Source organism: Diprion similis, chromosome 1 (genome assembly GCF_021155765.1).
Source record: "Diprion similis isolate iyDipSimi1 chromosome 1, iyDipSimi1.1, whole genome shotgun sequence".
Classification (NCBI taxonomy): Eukaryota; Metazoa; Arthropoda; class Insecta; order Hymenoptera; family Diprionidae; genus Diprion; species Diprion similis.
The window spans coordinates 820259-837297 of NC_060105.1; the positions used below are offsets into that span (position 1 = coordinate 820259).

At 44.1% G+C, this 17039-nt stretch overlaps 2 protein-coding genes across 2 annotated transcripts; one reads left to right on the top strand and one right to left on the bottom strand.

Moving 5' to 3' along the window:
• Positions 1-735: 735 nt before the first annotated feature.
• LOC124405820 (zinc metalloproteinase nas-14-like) lies at positions 736-1843 on the top strand. Its single transcript, XM_046881045.1, has 4 exons — positions 736-925; positions 1015-1244; positions 1310-1470; positions 1585-1843. Exons 1-4 carry the CDS (start codon positions 767-769, stop codon positions 1839-1841), a joined length of 807 nt encoding a protein of 268 aa, XP_046737001.1. The 5' UTR covers positions 736-766; the 3' UTR covers positions 1842-1843.
• Positions 1844-1875: 32 nt separating this feature from the next.
• LOC124405740 (cadherin-23) lies at positions 1876-15381 on the bottom strand. Its single transcript, XM_046880903.1, has 26 exons — positions 15176-15381; positions 9735-10152; positions 9489-9640; positions 9032-9412; positions 8825-8954; positions 8381-8748; positions 8171-8309; positions 7831-8086; positions 7484-7758; positions 7082-7407; positions 6689-7000; positions 6342-6615; positions 5959-6259; positions 5705-5900; positions 5466-5623; positions 5203-5384; positions 4906-5129; positions 4637-4825; positions 4242-4535; positions 3925-4164; positions 3667-3852; positions 3456-3592; positions 2980-3374; positions 2778-2907; positions 2560-2697; positions 1876-2493 (listed from the first exon to the last, which is right to left on the bottom strand). Exons 2-26 carry the CDS (start codon positions 9934-9936, stop codon positions 2370-2372), a joined length of 5709 nt encoding a protein of 1902 aa, XP_046736859.1. The 5' UTR covers positions 9937-10152; positions 15176-15381; the 3' UTR covers positions 1876-2369.
• Between the last annotated feature and the right edge of the window lie 1658 nt (positions 15382-17039).

Sequence of the window (17039 nt, forward strand, 5' to 3'; positions counted from 1 at the left end):
CAATAAGCTACACATGAGATCAATGGTTCAAAATTATTTACATTGGACAAACGCTGCATTATTTTGTATTTCTATAAATGTTAATTACATTTATTTTCTATGACAAAAAGTTTCCGGTCACTAAGAATCCCCGTAAAAATAAAGCTTATCTCTCTTGATTCTTGACTAAATTTCGAGCGGTTTTGAAAGACGCCTAGTAGTTACTTCGGAGAAATTTTTAGAAAGAAAATGATTGCGAAAATTTTTTAATCACCACAGCATTCTGTAATAACAGAAGATTAGCCCAAATCTTTTTGAATTGCCTTTAGGGCATTGCAACGTGCATCTATATATTTTTCCGCCTTGCAGGAAAACCGAGGCACATTCATCGGCCGCTAATCACTTTGTTCCACTTTCGAAGGGTGATTTCAATTCCGAATTTATTAGTCATTTCTATGTTTGAACGTGCTATGATATTACGATATCCATTTCTGATAATTCTGCTATAGTCGACACACCGCAGGTGAGACATATTGTACGAGATAATGCAATACACAAGACTAATGGTGGCTGTTTGAATTTGACGCTAGTGTTTCATCAAGGTGTTTGTAAATATCTATTCTAATTAGCTTATCGAACGCGGAAGGCCGGGAGGAAAACGTGTTGTGAACGGAAAGTAGGGGTCTCGTTGTATTCTCGTTTATATAAAGAGGCGGACAGTTATTTTCTCGTTCTTTTCTCAACCCCTCTTCTTTCGGTCGACATCGTTATCCAACCGAGCTGAGAAATGAATCCCGTTATTCGGCACTTCGTACCTCTGTGTATAATTGGTTTCGTCGGATGCCTACCCTTGGACTTGGATATGACGGCCGGACTTCGAACTAGTAGATTCGTTGATGAAGGAAGTCTTCTTGAGGGAGACATCATCTCATTGAAAAATATGCGTGTGAGTATTGACCTACATGCCGCGTGATCACTCTCTAGTCACATACGCGTCTAAAAATTTATGCTATTGCTGCGAACTCCATGTTCCAGCCCAAGAATCTTGTTCGCAAACCATCAGAGCTCTGGCCAAACAAAATATTTCCTTACACGTTCAGCAAGGATTTCAACGATCTACAAAAATTTAACGTGGAAACCGCTTTGCGAGATTTGGCATCTAAAACGTGCATCCAATTTCGGGAGAGAACTGACGAGCCTACCTTCGTTGTTTTCAAGAATTACGCCAAGATTTGCGCCTCAGCAGTTGGCTACGCAGATCTTCGGTGAGTGTTTACAACCCTCGTACTTCGAAATCAACAGAATGATTTGCGTTTCCTTATTTCATCAGAAACTTCGGAGGTGAAATGCCAATTTACGTATCAGCTCCCGGATGTGAGAGGAGAGGGCAGATTCAGCACGAAGTGTTACATTCGTTGGGTTTTTGGCACGAGCATGCTCGTCCTGATAGAGATGAATATGTCACCGTTCATTGGGAAAATATTCGTCCTGGTAAGGTGGTTGCGCTAATATTCAACTGCCCTGTTAGATCATCCTCCTGAATCCCTATCTAGTTAGGAAGGAGAGACTCTTCGATACGCTTCGATTCGATCAATGCATTTTCAGGTTCGGAAAGCAACTTTGAACCAAGGACGTGGGACGAAACCGATACTCTTGGTATGCCCTACGACCTTAATAGTGTTATGCACTACAGTGATAAGGCCTTCAGTAGAAATGAAAGCCCGACGTTGACCGCAAAATATCCTCCATTGGACGTGAATATGGGTCAAAGATTTCGAGTCAGTAAACTCGATATTGCTAAACTTAATCGTCTTTACGAGTGCGATAATCGGTATTACAAGGGATATGAGCTTGAAGCGTAGTTTATTTTTTTATAATTACCATTATTTAAATTACAAAATATTATCTACAACGTGGTTGTGTATAAGCTATTCGTTATTCTAATCGTAAAGTCGATGTCATATTACAGAAGTCTTTCTTTCTTTTGTTGTTTTCTTTCCAAAAGTCATACAAAAAGAATTTACCTGGCTTTTACTATTATACTTGGTTTAAATTAAAACAAATAAATAAAAAACAGGGTTTCTCTTTGGTGCTACCGTAACAACTATAAAAATGAAACAGAAACAAAAACACAATAATTTCGTGTGAAACGTTCGTAAAGAATTACAGATACAATTCGTTCGAATAAATAAATAAAACAGTAATAATATAACGATGCCAGCTATTTACATTGGGATAGGTAACCTTAAGTTAATAAATATCCATAATCGCTAACCGTACACACCGTAGAAAATTTGGTGTAATCAAACATTGTAAATTTCAATGAAGACCGTAGAGTACGATTGTTAAGCCACACTCTCCGTACTTGTAAAAAATATCTCATACGAAAACTACAATTCAGTAGTTTCCAATTTCTTCCCCAGGGGATTATTAACCACTGGGTTATGGGCCCGAAAGGGGCCTGGTTCTCGGCCCAGGTCGTTCTGTTCTTCAGTACCGCTGTCTATGCTGCTGCTGAAAAATACAATCGATGAGAAACATTCTCTTAGAATATTTATGTACGTTTGAATTGATTCTTACCTTGCCAGAGAACCGGTCCTTGGTTGAATGTAATAGGGATTGCTGTCGCGCCGTTGCACGTCGTTGAGGTTCGATTCGTTCATAGTATCTTCGTTGTTCAGAGCATTTTCGTCGAGGGAATCTCTGTCGGACATGTGACTGTGATAAAGCGTCAGAATTTTATTTCTCGCCGTCAGTAAAACTTCCTCACAATATCATGCGACCGCGTTCGTACTCACCTGAAAGATTCGTCGTTCTTAAACCACTCGTTTTCATAAGCGTGCATCCATATCGGGTTGGACCCTTCCATGCTGTGCTTATTCGTATTTGGTACCCGTCCAGGACCGCGGATGAACTCAGAATCGGTAGTGCCTGAAAATAAATGACTGGTTAAACAACCAACTTTTTAATTCACAATATAAAAACCAAAGAAGAGAGACTCACTGAACGGCGATGCTTTTGCTGCCTTTAGCTGTCGTCGGAACGATGCTCTCTGCGACAGGCACAATGCTATGCAGAGTATCAACAACGCCCCAAGGAACAGAGTCAAAGCCAACAGCCACAGGGTTGTTCCGGCTTGTTCTACTTGTACAACAGCCTGCGCCTGGGCTGGCTGAGTGTCAAGGACGTTGAACTCCTTGAAGAGAGTGTCCAGCTTCTCAATGTTCCGATCCACCAGTGCCAAGACGTCAGATACTTCGAGAATCGAATTATCCTGACGATTGACCAGATGAATATAAAGATCAGTTCTGGTTCGATCCACTGACCCGTCCTGATTTTCGTGGATCTTGTAGTCGTCAACGTTAACTATGGCGCCTGTCACGTTACCCAAAACTCTGCGAAAGATCGGCAAATTATTTCAAGCGATTCGACATCACGTGTGACATTTTTATCTGTACTGTTGATTGTTTACTCACTCGCGGAATGTTTCAATCCCTTGACGAATTTCCGGTGGATGCTGTCGTAAAACGAATCGAACCCGCTGATCTTCTCTTAATAAGTATATGAAAACTCGCGCCACGTCCTTCAAGCCGTCCGTGTCGTTTGCTAGTACCTGTCAATTGCAGAGTTATTATTGTGATCAGTATTAAGTTCCATCGATATCTGCTTGTGAAACAATGAAATTACCACAAAATCGAAGTATCCTTTCATCCCGCGCTGAGGATCGAAGTTGAGGCTTACTGCGCCGGTGATTCTATCCACCAAAAACGGTTGATTTTTGACATCATCGAGACCCTCGGACAGTGTCATCTGAATTTTACCAATCTGATAGTAGCTGACTGCTGCGTTGTCACCCGCGTCCAAATCTACAGCCTGGAAAAATCAAGTACCTTTTTAAATCGATCCTCGGACCGCTTTTACAATAAATCAACTCCTACTAATTACCTTGACTTGCATAAACTGTGTTCCGAAATCTGCTTCCGTTGTTACTCCGCCGGTAAAAACTCGTCTGATGAATCTCGGTGGGTTATCGTTGATGTCGCTGACCTCAACGACCACTTTTAGCAACGTGTCGTCAGCCGCGTCGAAGAAACTCTCGTTAGCGGGTATCGTGTTGCAGTCTTCTGTGGCTTTGATCAGCAGTAGATGCTCCTCTTGCACTTCGCGGTCAAGTTTTTTAGCTGCCTGTAAATCAGTATACGAAACAGTTTCTTTTTTCCGATCATATTTACGGGGAAATAAAAGGTTTAATTCCGTCGTACTGTTAATTCGTGAGAATAGTGGTCCAGATTAAAGGTCTCGTCATCGTTACCGCCGACTATGAAATAGCAGACTTGACTCGGGGGATCGTCTAGGTCGTCAACCTCATCCCTATCGATAGTCTCCGGTAAAATAACGCTTTCCGAGCCAGCGGCCATCTCCTCGGTAAAATGAACGTTGAAGACATCGATCAAAAACTGTGGCTCGTAATCGTTGATGTTCCTGACATAGATTATTAAGTCGAGATCGGAACTGAGCGGTGTAGGTATTCCCAGGTCATAAGCTTCGACACGAATCTATGAAGGTATTGTGTTAATGCAACGGTTTGAATATGAAACCCACTTGAGAATTAGAGAATCTCATTTTTGGCAAATGGGGATTATCGAAATTACCGTACCTCGTAAATCTTCTGGGTTTCTCTATCAAGCGGAAGCCTCAACGATACGACACCAGTTTTGTCATCGATCAAAAACGTCCGCCAATGACCAGCGTGATCTTGTTTCAACCTATAGTGCACTTCTCCGTTCAGGCCAGTGTCACTGTCCGTTGCTTCAACCTGGACGACGATCGATCCTACGGTGACGTTCTGAAAATATCGACAACTTCGAAAGTATTCACTCCAATTATGGAGCTTATATCAACATGGAAATGACAAACTCTATATACCTCAGCAACTCGAACAGTAGTATTATGCTGAGGACTGATGAACACAGGGGCGTTGTCGTTGTAGTCCAAAACGCAAATATGGAGAGTTGCTTCAACCTTGTTGACCGGACTCCCCGAGTCTCGTGCTTCGAGATGCAGGCTGTAATTTCCAAAGCGTCCCTTCAATGATCGTCGTGCTGTAACTCTGGCGGTCCAGAAATCCGTCTGTTCCAAGTTGAAGAGGCCTACAACCGAAGATGTAATCTCAATTATTGTAATAATTGGCTAACGTTGAGCGTGGTTTTCAGAGCTACACACCCATCTCGTTGCCAGATAGAATTTTGAACATCACGCGACCGTTCGGCGTCAGCGGATCATCGGCGTCTTTGGCTTTGATAACGGTAACTGCGTCCCGGATCTCATGAAATTCAGAGATACTCACGCACGTCTCTGGTACTTCAACGGTTGGAGAATTGTCATTTACGTCAAGTACAGTAACGCTGTGTGAAGAGTAAATTTCATTCGAGATACGAAAAGATATTACATCAATGTTGCTCAGGTAGCAGTGTAAGGAATCTTACTGGATCTGCTTGAAGGCGTTTCTAGACTCTCCAGCTGTGTAGCCAAATTGATAATTGTCCCAGGCTTCGATCACCAAAGAATAGGAACTCCGTGTTTCCCAATCTAGAGCATCGGCTACGGTGAGTGATCCAGTTTCAGAGTTGATAGCAAACTTTCCCTGTTTAATGACAACCGAAAATGAGTTGCACATCAGACTGATAAAGTATTCATTCAATGGTAGAAATTAGAAAATGCTTACCTGAGAAGCCATGCGATCAAGCAAATATGTTACTCTGCCAAAATCTCCGCTGTCTGGATCCATCGCTTCAATGACCGCAATCTCCGTTCCCACCGCCGCGTCTTCACGGACCGTCAAATTGTTTAGTTCGCTCACGAAGTAAGGATTGTTATCGTTTTCGTCTAATACTTGAACATACACTTCAGCCAGGCTAGATCTATAAATTATACACAATTTTATAACCTGTCCAAGTCGATGAATTTTGGAATCTTTACCTTGGTGGTATGCCCGAGTCTGTAGCTTTGACGGTAAGATTTAACCATGAGTAGAGTTCGCGGTCAATTTTGTTGGCTACAACCATCTCTCCAGTTTCAGCATCAAGGTGTACCAGTTCGATTATCTCCTTAGGCCCTTCTAAGGAGTAAGTAATACTTCGATTCTTGTCTGCATCATCGGCAACAATATTCGCTATACCGACTCCGTTTTTACTGTTCTCAGTAACCGACCGCCTATAGAAAGGTCTGCGAAACTTTGGGTTGTTGTCATTTTCGTCCTCGATTACAATCGTCAGAGTTCCTGTGAAGCAAAATTTCATTGTAAGACAAGTGAGACCGGGATCGAACCACCCCAAATGCCACTCAAGTTTTCCAATACACACCGGAAGCTGTTTGCGGTCCTTTTATTGAAGCCAGATCCTCCACAACCAGACCGAGTCGAATCAGCTCCACTCTTTCTCTGTCCAGGATTCGGACAACCCTCAAGAGGCCGTCCAACGCGTTCAGCTCCAAGGCCGCCAAATAGTCGTACTCTTGAACACGGATCAAAGTTCCTTCCTCGTTTCTGGCTACTGAAGAGTTTGGATCAACTCGGTAGCGTAAAACTGGCGCAATATCGGGGTCGTTAGCAACAATGCGATGGACATAGGCACCAACCTGTATACAAGAATTCAATATTTCAATTGTCACGAGTCATTTTACGAGTTCATAACTCGATTGAATCACTGACCTGAGTGTTTTCCCTAACAATTACAGTTCCTGGGTCGATAAACACCGGAGGCTTGTTATTGACGTCAATAATAGTGATGTTCACCATAACATTGGCGGTTCGTTGAACCTCAGTTCCACTGTCAATAGCAATCACGTCCAACGTATATCGCATCGTTTTCGGTGACGTCAAATCCGGATCCAAATTTGATCCTGGTGCTACACTGATGATGCCATTCTCGGGACCTATTATAAATTTGTCCCCAGCACCGCTTTGGATACGATAAACTATCTTGTTGTTCGGGGCCGATAGATCCTTATCCCAAGCCTTCACCTGTTGCATCATAAGGAGTTATTGAGATGTGACTTGACATTAATGAGTAAAGCGATTTAAAATAACGTCGCTTGTTAATACCTGCAATATCGATGTACCACCGGGCACATCTTCCGGCACATTTTTCTTGTAGAGTGCCCTTTCGAAAGCTGGAGTGTTATCATTCACGTCCTTGAGATAGACGGTCAGAGGAGCATCTGAACTAAGGCTGGGAGTACCCATGTCCCGGGCTCTGACCGTCAAGCGAAGGGATCTTATAGCCGTTTCTCTGTGTCCCTGACTGATGGGCAACGCTTCATAGTCCATGGGATGCGCAGGTTTGATCACTCCTCGTTTCGGGTCAATAGTGAAATTGAACGAAAATTCGCCCGCCACAAGGGCATAGATGATCTCGCTGTTTCGCGTGCCTGCAAAATAAAGAAGTTCATTTCTGCTACTCTACCCTGTAAGATTATACCACCAAAGATCTCGAACGATGCTAACCGTTCAAGTCAATGTCAAAAGCTTCCACGATAAGGGGAGACTCGAAGTTATCCTCGTTTTCAAGCAACACAGCTTCGTATTTGTTCTGCAAAAATACGGGAGGGTTGTCGTTGATATCATCTATGCTGACTATTAGCTGTGCGCTGTTTCTGTTGCCCCTGCCGAGATCGTCGCGAGCTTCTACAGTGAGAAAGTGTCTGGAGACTAATTCTCGGTCGAAACTTGGACCTGTCTGTTTCACCGTAATCACACCGGTAACGGGGTTCATGATCAGCCTACAAAAAATAGATAATAACAGCCGAGTTTCTAACAGCCCAGTGATGCATTATCAATGCAGCAATTCTCACATATGCGCGATGCTTCCTCCTAGATTCGTGTAACGGACACCCCTGGTCCCGAAATTTCCATTGTCTTGATCCATAGCTTGAACCCAAGCAACGGTTGTACCAACCTCACAATTCTCCGGCACCGAGACCTCATAAGTTGCGTTGGTGAACTCGGGATAGTTGTCGTTTTGATCTCGGATGAAGACAGTCACTGGAGCAACGCTGTACTTGGCTCCGGAAGTCAGAACCTCTTTGGCGACAAGGGTCAAGTTGACAACTACGATTGAAATTCATTGATTCATCGTTGGAATTGTTGATGAAATAAGTAAGTTATGATATGAAAACAGCCTGACTGACTGACCTGTTCGTTCTTCGAAATCCAACTTCAAGGAATCTTTGACCCGGACGAGAAATGTCGCTTCATTAATACCGCGAGATGGTGTCACCTCGAATATCCCCTGGTCATCGTCGATGAACATTGTAAAGGTACCATTGGTTCCCTGCACAGCAAAAAGAGGATGAAGTGCACCATAATTTTTTCAGAAGGCATCACATTCGAATCGTATCGTACCAAATCATGATCATAGACTTCCGGTATCGCGTCTCCAAGCATTGTTACAGGCGTGTTAAGAGGCGCGTTTTCGTTTATCTCAGCCGTGTACGAAGGACTGCGAAACGTCGGTGTCTCGTCGTTGACGTCCGTCAGAATGACAGTGACCTCGGTAGTCACCGACGGCGCTGGAACGACCTTTGAAATCTCCGTCGCAGTGATCTCCAATATGAAAGCACCCTGGCTGTTATACTCCGCTTCTCGATCTAGATGAGCCCTGGTGAAAACATAGCCGGACCTTGCGTCGATGTCCATCAGCTGACTTGGCCCCTTCGTAATACGGTAGCTAACCTTGTTGTTTATACCTCTGTCACCATCGATGGCTCGAACTACAAAAAAGGACATATATTTTTCCTTGCGATTTTTAATAAAAACAAATATACTCGCGGAAGATTTCTGACGTACCTCGAAGAACAGGAGTACCGACAGGCACATTTTCGCTGATTCTCGTGACTGGTGGAACAAATATGAATTCCGGAGGCTGGTCTTCCACGTCCTGCACTTTCACCAGAATTGCCGATGTCCCCGTGTTTACCTGTGATTAGTTACAGTGATCAGCACATTTCTTAGTACACGTGAAACTAATAATCAGAGGAAGAGAAATATTCATACCTTTTCATTTATGGCACGATCTACAGCGAGGATTCTCAACTGGTATAGATATTTTCTTTCATAGTCAAGAGGGCCGACGAGCCGAACAATTCCCTTTCCGTTCACCGTCGTAATAGTAAAGGTCCCGTCGTCTCCGTCAAGCTCTTGAAGGTAATAGACGACTTGACCGTGAGCCCCTTCGTCGGCATCGGTTGCTTCGACGGTGGTCAGCACACCGGGTCCAGAGTCCTCGCGGATGGTGAGGGTCGTTGGATGCGGCCGAAAAATTGGCGCATTGTCGTTCGTGTCTTCGACGAGGAGAAGCAGGCTCTGGGTTATGTAATTCCCATCGCCGAGCCGACCGTCGGTCAATGTCAGGACCAGAGGGTACTCATCCCTAGTCTGAAACACGGAGCAACACCCAGACAGTCAGAACCTGGATCCACGAGTACTCGACACAGCCTCCAGGATAGCTTACCTCCCTGTCGAGCTCCTTGTTCAGATACACATTTGCCTCGTTGGAAGTCATCCTCTCAACACGTATCACATCGCTGCCCGGCTGTTCGCGGACCCCAAAAGAAAGCACATCGCCGTCCGGGTCCATTGCACGCAGTCTGTATATTAAACTACCTGCAGGCAGTGTTAGATGATTTTGATTTTAATTTGATACAGCAGAAGTTTAGCGATTTTCTAATCTATTCGACATATTGTCGATTCTACTTACCGACTGGAGTTGCTGGGCCTTCCTTCAATCTCACCACGATTTCTGTCTGTCCATCGATAAGAAATCTCGGTGGATTATTGCTCGCCGAGCACAGAGGAAAAAGTAATAAAATGGTAGAGATTAGTAGGCATAATCTCTTGATTCTCGTCCTTTTGAACGTATGGCAAGGGTGAATTGTTTTCACTGCACCGGCTGTCGTCATCGCGATTTTGATTCAAGTTCGTGTTCACTCGTTGACATAACTCTTTCCGTTTTCTCGGCTCTTTGATGATTACCATGAACGTGGCCCCGGAGAAAATCACTTTCTCATTATTTTTGATTTCAATGTCTGTTGGTAGTTAGAGTTTAACTCGTGTGAATTAATGTCCACTTTGTGCGAACTCAATTAGCACCGTCAAATTCTCAGGATCTATGCGAGCTGCAATTGTATGAAAAAGAAAGTTAGACCAGATGGTTAATTTCTATACGGATTTTTTTTGTGTTTTTTTTTCTGCGACACTATCAAACTGACGATGACTTGGTTCACAGCAGCCGGTCGAACGGAACTGATTCTCACGATTATTCGCCTCGGTTCAGTGAATCTAAACCATTATAAAATGACCCGCTCTGTTTAAACGATCAAATGTCTTCTTCAATATCGCACCGGATGCGATTATACGTGCTCTTGCAAAAAATGAGCTACCTGGAAATGATAAGAGAAAAATAAAAAAAAAAACAATAATATGGCTCTAACTGTAGCTATCTCTTGAAGTTACTCCCTTCGTTACCGCGAGGACTCGAGATTGAGAAATACGAGAATTCAGGTAGAATTGAGCAGAGATCAATCTTTCGATCACAAATCCTGTTCATCTTCACTTCACGCAACATTTCACTTAGCCGACCGATTATCCACGATAGCGAATTAAGCACAGAGTATCTAAACAGTCTACCAAGCACTACATGCAAACGTTGAAGTCAGACTGAAAGCTATTCTAGCTGTTTCTGCTGATCCCACGATTATAACAGTGACCGAATGTTTCGAACTGAACTCGTCAGCTGTGTGCCATTAGGTAAGACTGTTATAATCGTGAAGCGTCGGCAGAATCATAATTCGAGCACATTCCTCACGAAAGTAGGGCGAACTCCATTTCTCATTACTTGTGAGCACAAGCAGGATCAATTGGCATTTCTAATCGTAATTATTTTTTTCTTCGAGGCAATAGCCGCGTATAAAATAATTGAACACATAACGCACTTGGCGTACGGAGCACCAAAGTTCGTAATTCCCTCTGTATGATCCTCTGAAGATCATGGTCTCCTGGTACTCGGCGCACGCCTGCGCTCGTGGCCGCGCACCCAGGCTCGAAAAGCGTGTCCAACTTGGTCTTCGTCCCGTTTTCCCCAGCGTTCATCACCGAGACACTATTTCCCCGGCTCTCCTTGACCTTGGCGATGGAGCGAGATACTTTCTCCCGAGCATCGGAACACCAGGCGGGTAAACACGACGCAGGACGTACAATGTTGCACATCGACGTAATGACTGTATATCGAATGCTTAGCGGTAATTAGGCGAGTGAAAGTTCCACCTTGCAATGGTGAGAAGGAAGAAGTTTTCTTCCCAAAGTTACATAATATCGGTGTCACTCAACCATCGTGCGCAAAAGCTGCTGGTGAAGTTGTGCAGGAAGGATTTTCCTCCTATACATCGTTATACGTATATTTGGAATGTTCAATTTATGTTCAAGGACTGGTGCCCATGCGTTATGGACGCATCTGGTCTGCTTTCTCTCCCCATATGACCTCAAACCGCAACATTTTCTACGCTTCTATACCGATACGACGTGATTTCCACTCTGGAATTACCATGGCTACTCTCATTCCCTGCTTGTGTCCATCAAGCCTAATTACCCATTTGCAAAATTTAAACCCTGGCAGCCCGGTGCGCTGACTTTCGCCGGGATTAAGGAGGAGGCGAAATACGAGCGCGCAACTCCGACTTCGATGTTGAACACCCAAACCGTAAAGCTACGGTCGAGACCGGTTAGTTCAACGTTAGAAGCGTAACGTAACGTTTTTATATCAACGGTATTATATTCTAATTATGCGTCACGCGCAGTCCAGCAGATCCAACGCTGCCTTCCTGGAATTACCATGGTGGAATTTTAAACAGTAAATGTATAAAAAAGAATAAAAATAAGAATATAAGTCAGCTGATGAGAAAAGACAAGCGACCCTGGATAAATAATCGGTTCATCATTTGCTCAGCCTTGAATAAATATTCCTCGAGCGCATTGTAATTGCGGTGTCGAGTAATCGTGGTCGAAAATACTGCCTAATTAATCAGCTTGTTTTTGAAGCAGAGAGCAACTCTCAAGCCATTAACGCTGAAGAGGTGCACAGGGATGTATATATTTCACGTATACACATACGTATGGTCAAAAACGGTTTGGAACAATTTAAGGTCGGCGTTACAAGGCAGGCAGGGCGTAGCGGATACAGTTCGTGCACAAGCAGAACGGCCTGGGAAGAGTGCGAAGGAGCCACCTGCCCGGTGTACAGGAACAGGTATACGTACACTGGCATGCATGAATATAGCGTTTAACTACAAATTGGCACTTTAAAAACTACTTCAAGCCCATTCACTGCTCATAATCTACCTGCAGTAAGTAATTCATGATATTTTGTCTCGTTCCTTTAATCACGACCTAGTTAAAAAGACGATACAATCCGAGACTAAGCCACTCGCAAGGTTTCATTGGGCAACAATGTTGGGAAAGAATCAACAAGCGATAGAATGCAAATATTTCACTTTTACATAAAATCATGGAGCATCGAAAGAATTCGTAGAACCAGTCGATTATCATAATTATACAACAAGATATATGGCTGCAGTGGTGCCCGAACGGCCATTAGCCGGCATTGAATTTATGCTGTTTATAATCTTATACAATTATCTGACTTCCGGACGTCGGCCTTGCAGACGACTGACCACCAGCCGGTGCGCTCCCTCGTCCACGACGGCAGGGGAGCTCGAGCTCCACGGCGCTGCGGATGACGAGGAACAGTCGGTTCCGAAGGCGGACCCCAGGAACAGTCGCTGGTTCAACAACCGGACTCAATTGTCCGTTCTTTTCCTCCTGCGTCCGTATGCTAATAGCACCAGTCCGTTTTATTTTAATTAATTTTCACCGTATTTGCAGGACTGCCGGCACTCCGGATGCGTTCAACTTCTCGTCTCTCTTGAATTTCGTGCGAATGTGCAGTCGGTGCAGCACATATGCATGTGAATCGATTTGCGGTCTGCCTGCATGTTCCTCTACACCGGTAAGCCTCGCAACCCGCAGGTGTCCAATATCGCCCCTCGGGGAACGGCAAGGCACGGTGCTCTCACCTGGATACAATGACACGCGTACCTCCTCGTCGTCGGAGCTATCGATGTCTGCGACACAATTGTGTACTATTCAAATAGCTAGATAACGAAGTGCCACCTGCTGAAATTCACGATCAGGAAGCCTCTGTGTGTTCAAATACTTTCAAGGAGACCTCGAGCATCGAAGCGTCCTTTCCTTTGTACGGTTTACACCTTCCGACGAGTCGAATGCCGTCATTCGTTGAACGGAGTTTTTCATTGACTCCAGGGTACGCGTCGCATTGTCGGTTTTTGCGAATTGCCTTGACTCGTGAGTAACCAAACCCTATTACACTTGCAATTAAAGAGAAAGTATCGTCGATCCGAAGCCGTATCGTGCACGCTGTGTGCTCCAAGATGTAATTGGATTATAAAATCAATCGTCTTGAAACTAAATAAGTTCGACAGTGAAACTGCTGGGACAAAACGTGAAGGACACTCTCTATGCTTTTTTTTTTATTCTTCCACCTTTTTCTACTGAAGATGAGTGGCGAAGCTCGTTTTCACCGAATCCGATCAGTGGTGACGATTGGCAGAGAAACAACATTGAGAAAGCGAATAAATTCGAAATTTACGTTTCCAATAGAAAGTAGTCGTCTCCTTTTCAAAAACAGAGTCCGTCCATCGTAATTGGAATCGTGGAATGTACATACCTACTCCTAGAAGTACCTTTCGGTTCTATCTGTCATTCATTTGATACCAAAGTTGAGTAAATCATCGAAACAATTGATCATTCGATGTCTTATGTACACGGAGAGACAGGATATTCATATCGGATGAAAAGATTCGCTCTCATTCGGTAAGTGCATGGTGTGCAGACATTCCGCTCTCGAGTTGGACGTAAAGTGACGTCACTTCCTCCACCTGTCATGCGTGTTTCCGAAGGACGAGCCCTCACGGTGTGGTGCACCCCGTCACCCGTCACCCTTCACCCACCCGCACTGCTACCGTCACTCCCCAAACAATCAACCGCATACAATATTCATAGCCGCCGGTATCCTCGAGTTTGGAACAGCGTGAGTGAAAAGTATACTTTCGGTTAAAGGTAACTTGGATGAATCGTTTCTGATCGGTCTTATTATGCTTTCAACGGAAATAAAAAATGAGGCTGGAGGATATATCGATCAATGACCGATAAGATACTGTTTTAGTACCGAACCGGTTTTGTTTTCAGCGGAAATTGAAACCCAGAATCATGGACTTGGCACACTTCGGCCATTCCGGTGACACACATAGATTTCTCCATGTACTCCGCAGGGCGCAGAACTGACACGATTGGATTCACTCTCTGTTGGACTTCAAAGGTAATGACAAGGTTTTCACGGTCGTCATTATTTATACTTTATCGACGCGTTGGACTATCGACTGGAAAAGACGCTCAAAGAGAGAGCGGCTGTCTGAGGTTCTCTCGGTGCTGATCACTGATGATCAGTGCGCTTCATTGAACGTCCAAGGCGTCACGCAAGAAAGAATACAGTCACGATAGTCTCTCGTTTTTGATCCAACCTAAACGCTGATTATTTTGTCTTGCACGTATACTTTCTCAGCACAATTTTACAACGTGACGGCTTATATGTACTTGCCTGCATCTATATTTACACGGAATCTTAGCGAATACTCGTAGACGTTTCCAGACTACTAACACCAACAAAAATCGTGATTCCAAAAACTTGGCCTCTTTCGTCTGAGACGGACAAATTCGGAATCATCGTTGAATTCGAGATTGGTGACCGTACTGCGATTCCCAGATCATTTATTTATAATAACGCGAGTTTATAATCGCGTAGCCAAGACTTGACGCTCGCTTGTAATCGTATCCCGAACAGTTTGGATTGCAGTATAAATTGCACGTCAGAAAGTTCAGTGAAAACGTGAACCAAAATTTCTTGCAATACCTGCTGACGTTGGACATTGATTAAACGTCTGCATCGCGGCGGCACAGTTTCAAACTGACTTGAAGACCGTATTTTGCGGTGCTTGGTATTATTATAATAGAGCCGAGTATAAAGCTTTGTTACAATGATCCTAAAAAGATGAAAAAAGTGCCTCTTACCTGTCCAATCTCACAAAGTTTTTCTTCGATCCAATAATTTCACCACGTAAGTGGTTCTTGACATAATACTATAACGTAAACTCGTACACTTTCACTGAAGGCGAAGCGCGGGAACAGGTGTCGCAACAATAGAATACTCCGTTCGTTTTCGTTATTGTTATTCCTTTTTCTCTTCTTTGAGTTCGCCGTGGCGACGATCTAATTGAGTTATACTATGTTCGAAGAAACTACACGTGCTGGTATAACTACGTTACATCGTTAACTGCGCCGACGAGTCCTGGTGGTAAAGCTTGGAAAGCTTCGCAAGCAGTGAAACTGCATTGAGCGCGCGATGCGATTCGATCGGTGAGCTTTTCACACGACGCGGAACCATCGCGCGATGCAGGTGCCCCGGGTGAGCTCTCGACGTCAACTGAAAGTATAGTCACCATGGAACTCCGTAGTTTCCCCGTTTCCCTGTTTCCTCGTGCCATGCTCGCGTTGTCCGGGCCCGCGGCATTGACCGTTCCTCTCCTCGTCCCTCCTCCTCTTTCCTCGTTCAAGTCCAGTTGTTCAACTTCAATTCCGGCCATCTCATCGCTTACACACCGTGTAAACCGAACCATGAACCCCTCGGGCCAAAGACCGAAATACATGTCAGACAGGCTGGAACTTACACTTGAAGATCATCGCTCGAGACCTCGTTTCTTCTTTCTCTCTGAAATGCTTTCGTCAAGTTTCGTACCTCAAGCTATGATAGTGAACTTATCGTAATTATGAGGAAAATTGCCGGAGGAATCTTCAGCGACTATTGGCACATACAAGAGCTGAAACGAATAGTATCAATAAGTGAAAATTGTTTTCACCATATAATTTTGAACTTCGTTGCTCTGCACTATGAGAAAAATCACTTAACAGCTGCAGCACCAGGTAGTTGGTCAAATCAAGTTGAACCATTTTAGAGAATTAACGTTGTTTATTTTGTGTCATGAAATCATATCAGTATATCCATACAGCGAAGGTGTTTAAATCGAGTTCCGACACTTGCTTGCGGCAAAAGTAGTCGCTGGTACATTTTCGAGGTGGCAGCACCAGCTGAAATACTCAGTGGCATCATCTACTCGACGACTTCTGCACCATAATTCGGACAAAGAATTTTCATCCATTGTTTAGTCAGTTCCAGTTAACAAGGCACAGAAGGTTCTGTAGTTTCGCTTTGGACGTTATAAGCTACCGTAGGCAAAGAGATACATGGCTTAGATTCCGGTTCCAGACCGTCGGCAAAAGGGACTTCACCGCTGTCGGTAAAATACCAGCGGTTAGTTTGAAAATGCGAATGAGAAGTTAAGAAGCCGGTTTCAAACTGTCCGAGATCACCAGCTACTTCTGCCTTACAAAATATTCAAATACCTAGGATTTTTCCGATCAAATTTTTGTAAGAGTGCAATTTCGTACCCTGATCAGTAAATGAGAACTCTTTTGATCAAAATCGTTAATCTGCTGCAGAGGTTTGAACAGACCCAGAGCGATCGAACCTCTTTACTTTTCGCAAATTTGGAGACTCAATTTTTGCTTCGAACCTGCCGTTGGTCCATTTAAGGAAGAGAAAATAGTGACGAGTTGGCAAAGCTTTCAGAGCTTAAAATTCCCGTGTACCGAGCTTCGGGACCGCTGTTTTGATCAACTCGAATCTAAAGTCTCCGTGATTTCTAACAGTATATTTGTTTTCCGTTGCTCAGGATACTCTTAAGCGAACCGGACGTGCGTCGCCGAAGCTCAGCGGTACGAAAGGACCTCTGTCCTCCTCCTTGCTGCCGCGACACCTACCTATACATATACTCCGTGCTTTCAATTCTCTTTTAGGGATTGAGCTCTGCAGCAAAGA

Excerpts from the sequence above, each read along its gene's own strand:
- LOC124405820 (XM_046881045.1), top strand. The coding sequence starts at position 767 with ATGAATCCCGTTATTCGGCACTTCGTACCTCTGTGTATAATTGGTTTC. Across the intron at positions 926-1,014 it reads TCTCATTGAAAAATATGCGT|CCCAAGAATCTTGTTCGCAA; the intron begins GTGAGTATTGAC and ends TCCATGTTCCAG. Across the intron at positions 1,245-1,309 it reads GTTGGCTACGCAGATCTTCG|AAACTTCGGAGGTGAAATGC; the intron begins GTGAGTGTTTAC and ends TTATTTCATCAG.
- LOC124405740 (XM_046880903.1), bottom strand. The coding sequence starts at position 9,936 with ATGACGACAGCCGGTGCAGTGAAAACAATTCACCCTTGCCATACGTTC. Across the intron at positions 4,826-4,905 it reads CTACTGTTCGAGTTGCTGAG|AACGTCACCGTAGGATCGAT; the intron begins GTATATAGAGTT and ends CGATATTTTCAG. Across the intron at positions 3,375-3,455 it reads GGGATTGAAACATTCCGCGA|AGTTTTGGGTAACGTGACAG; the intron begins GTGAGTAAACAA and ends GATCTTTCGCAG.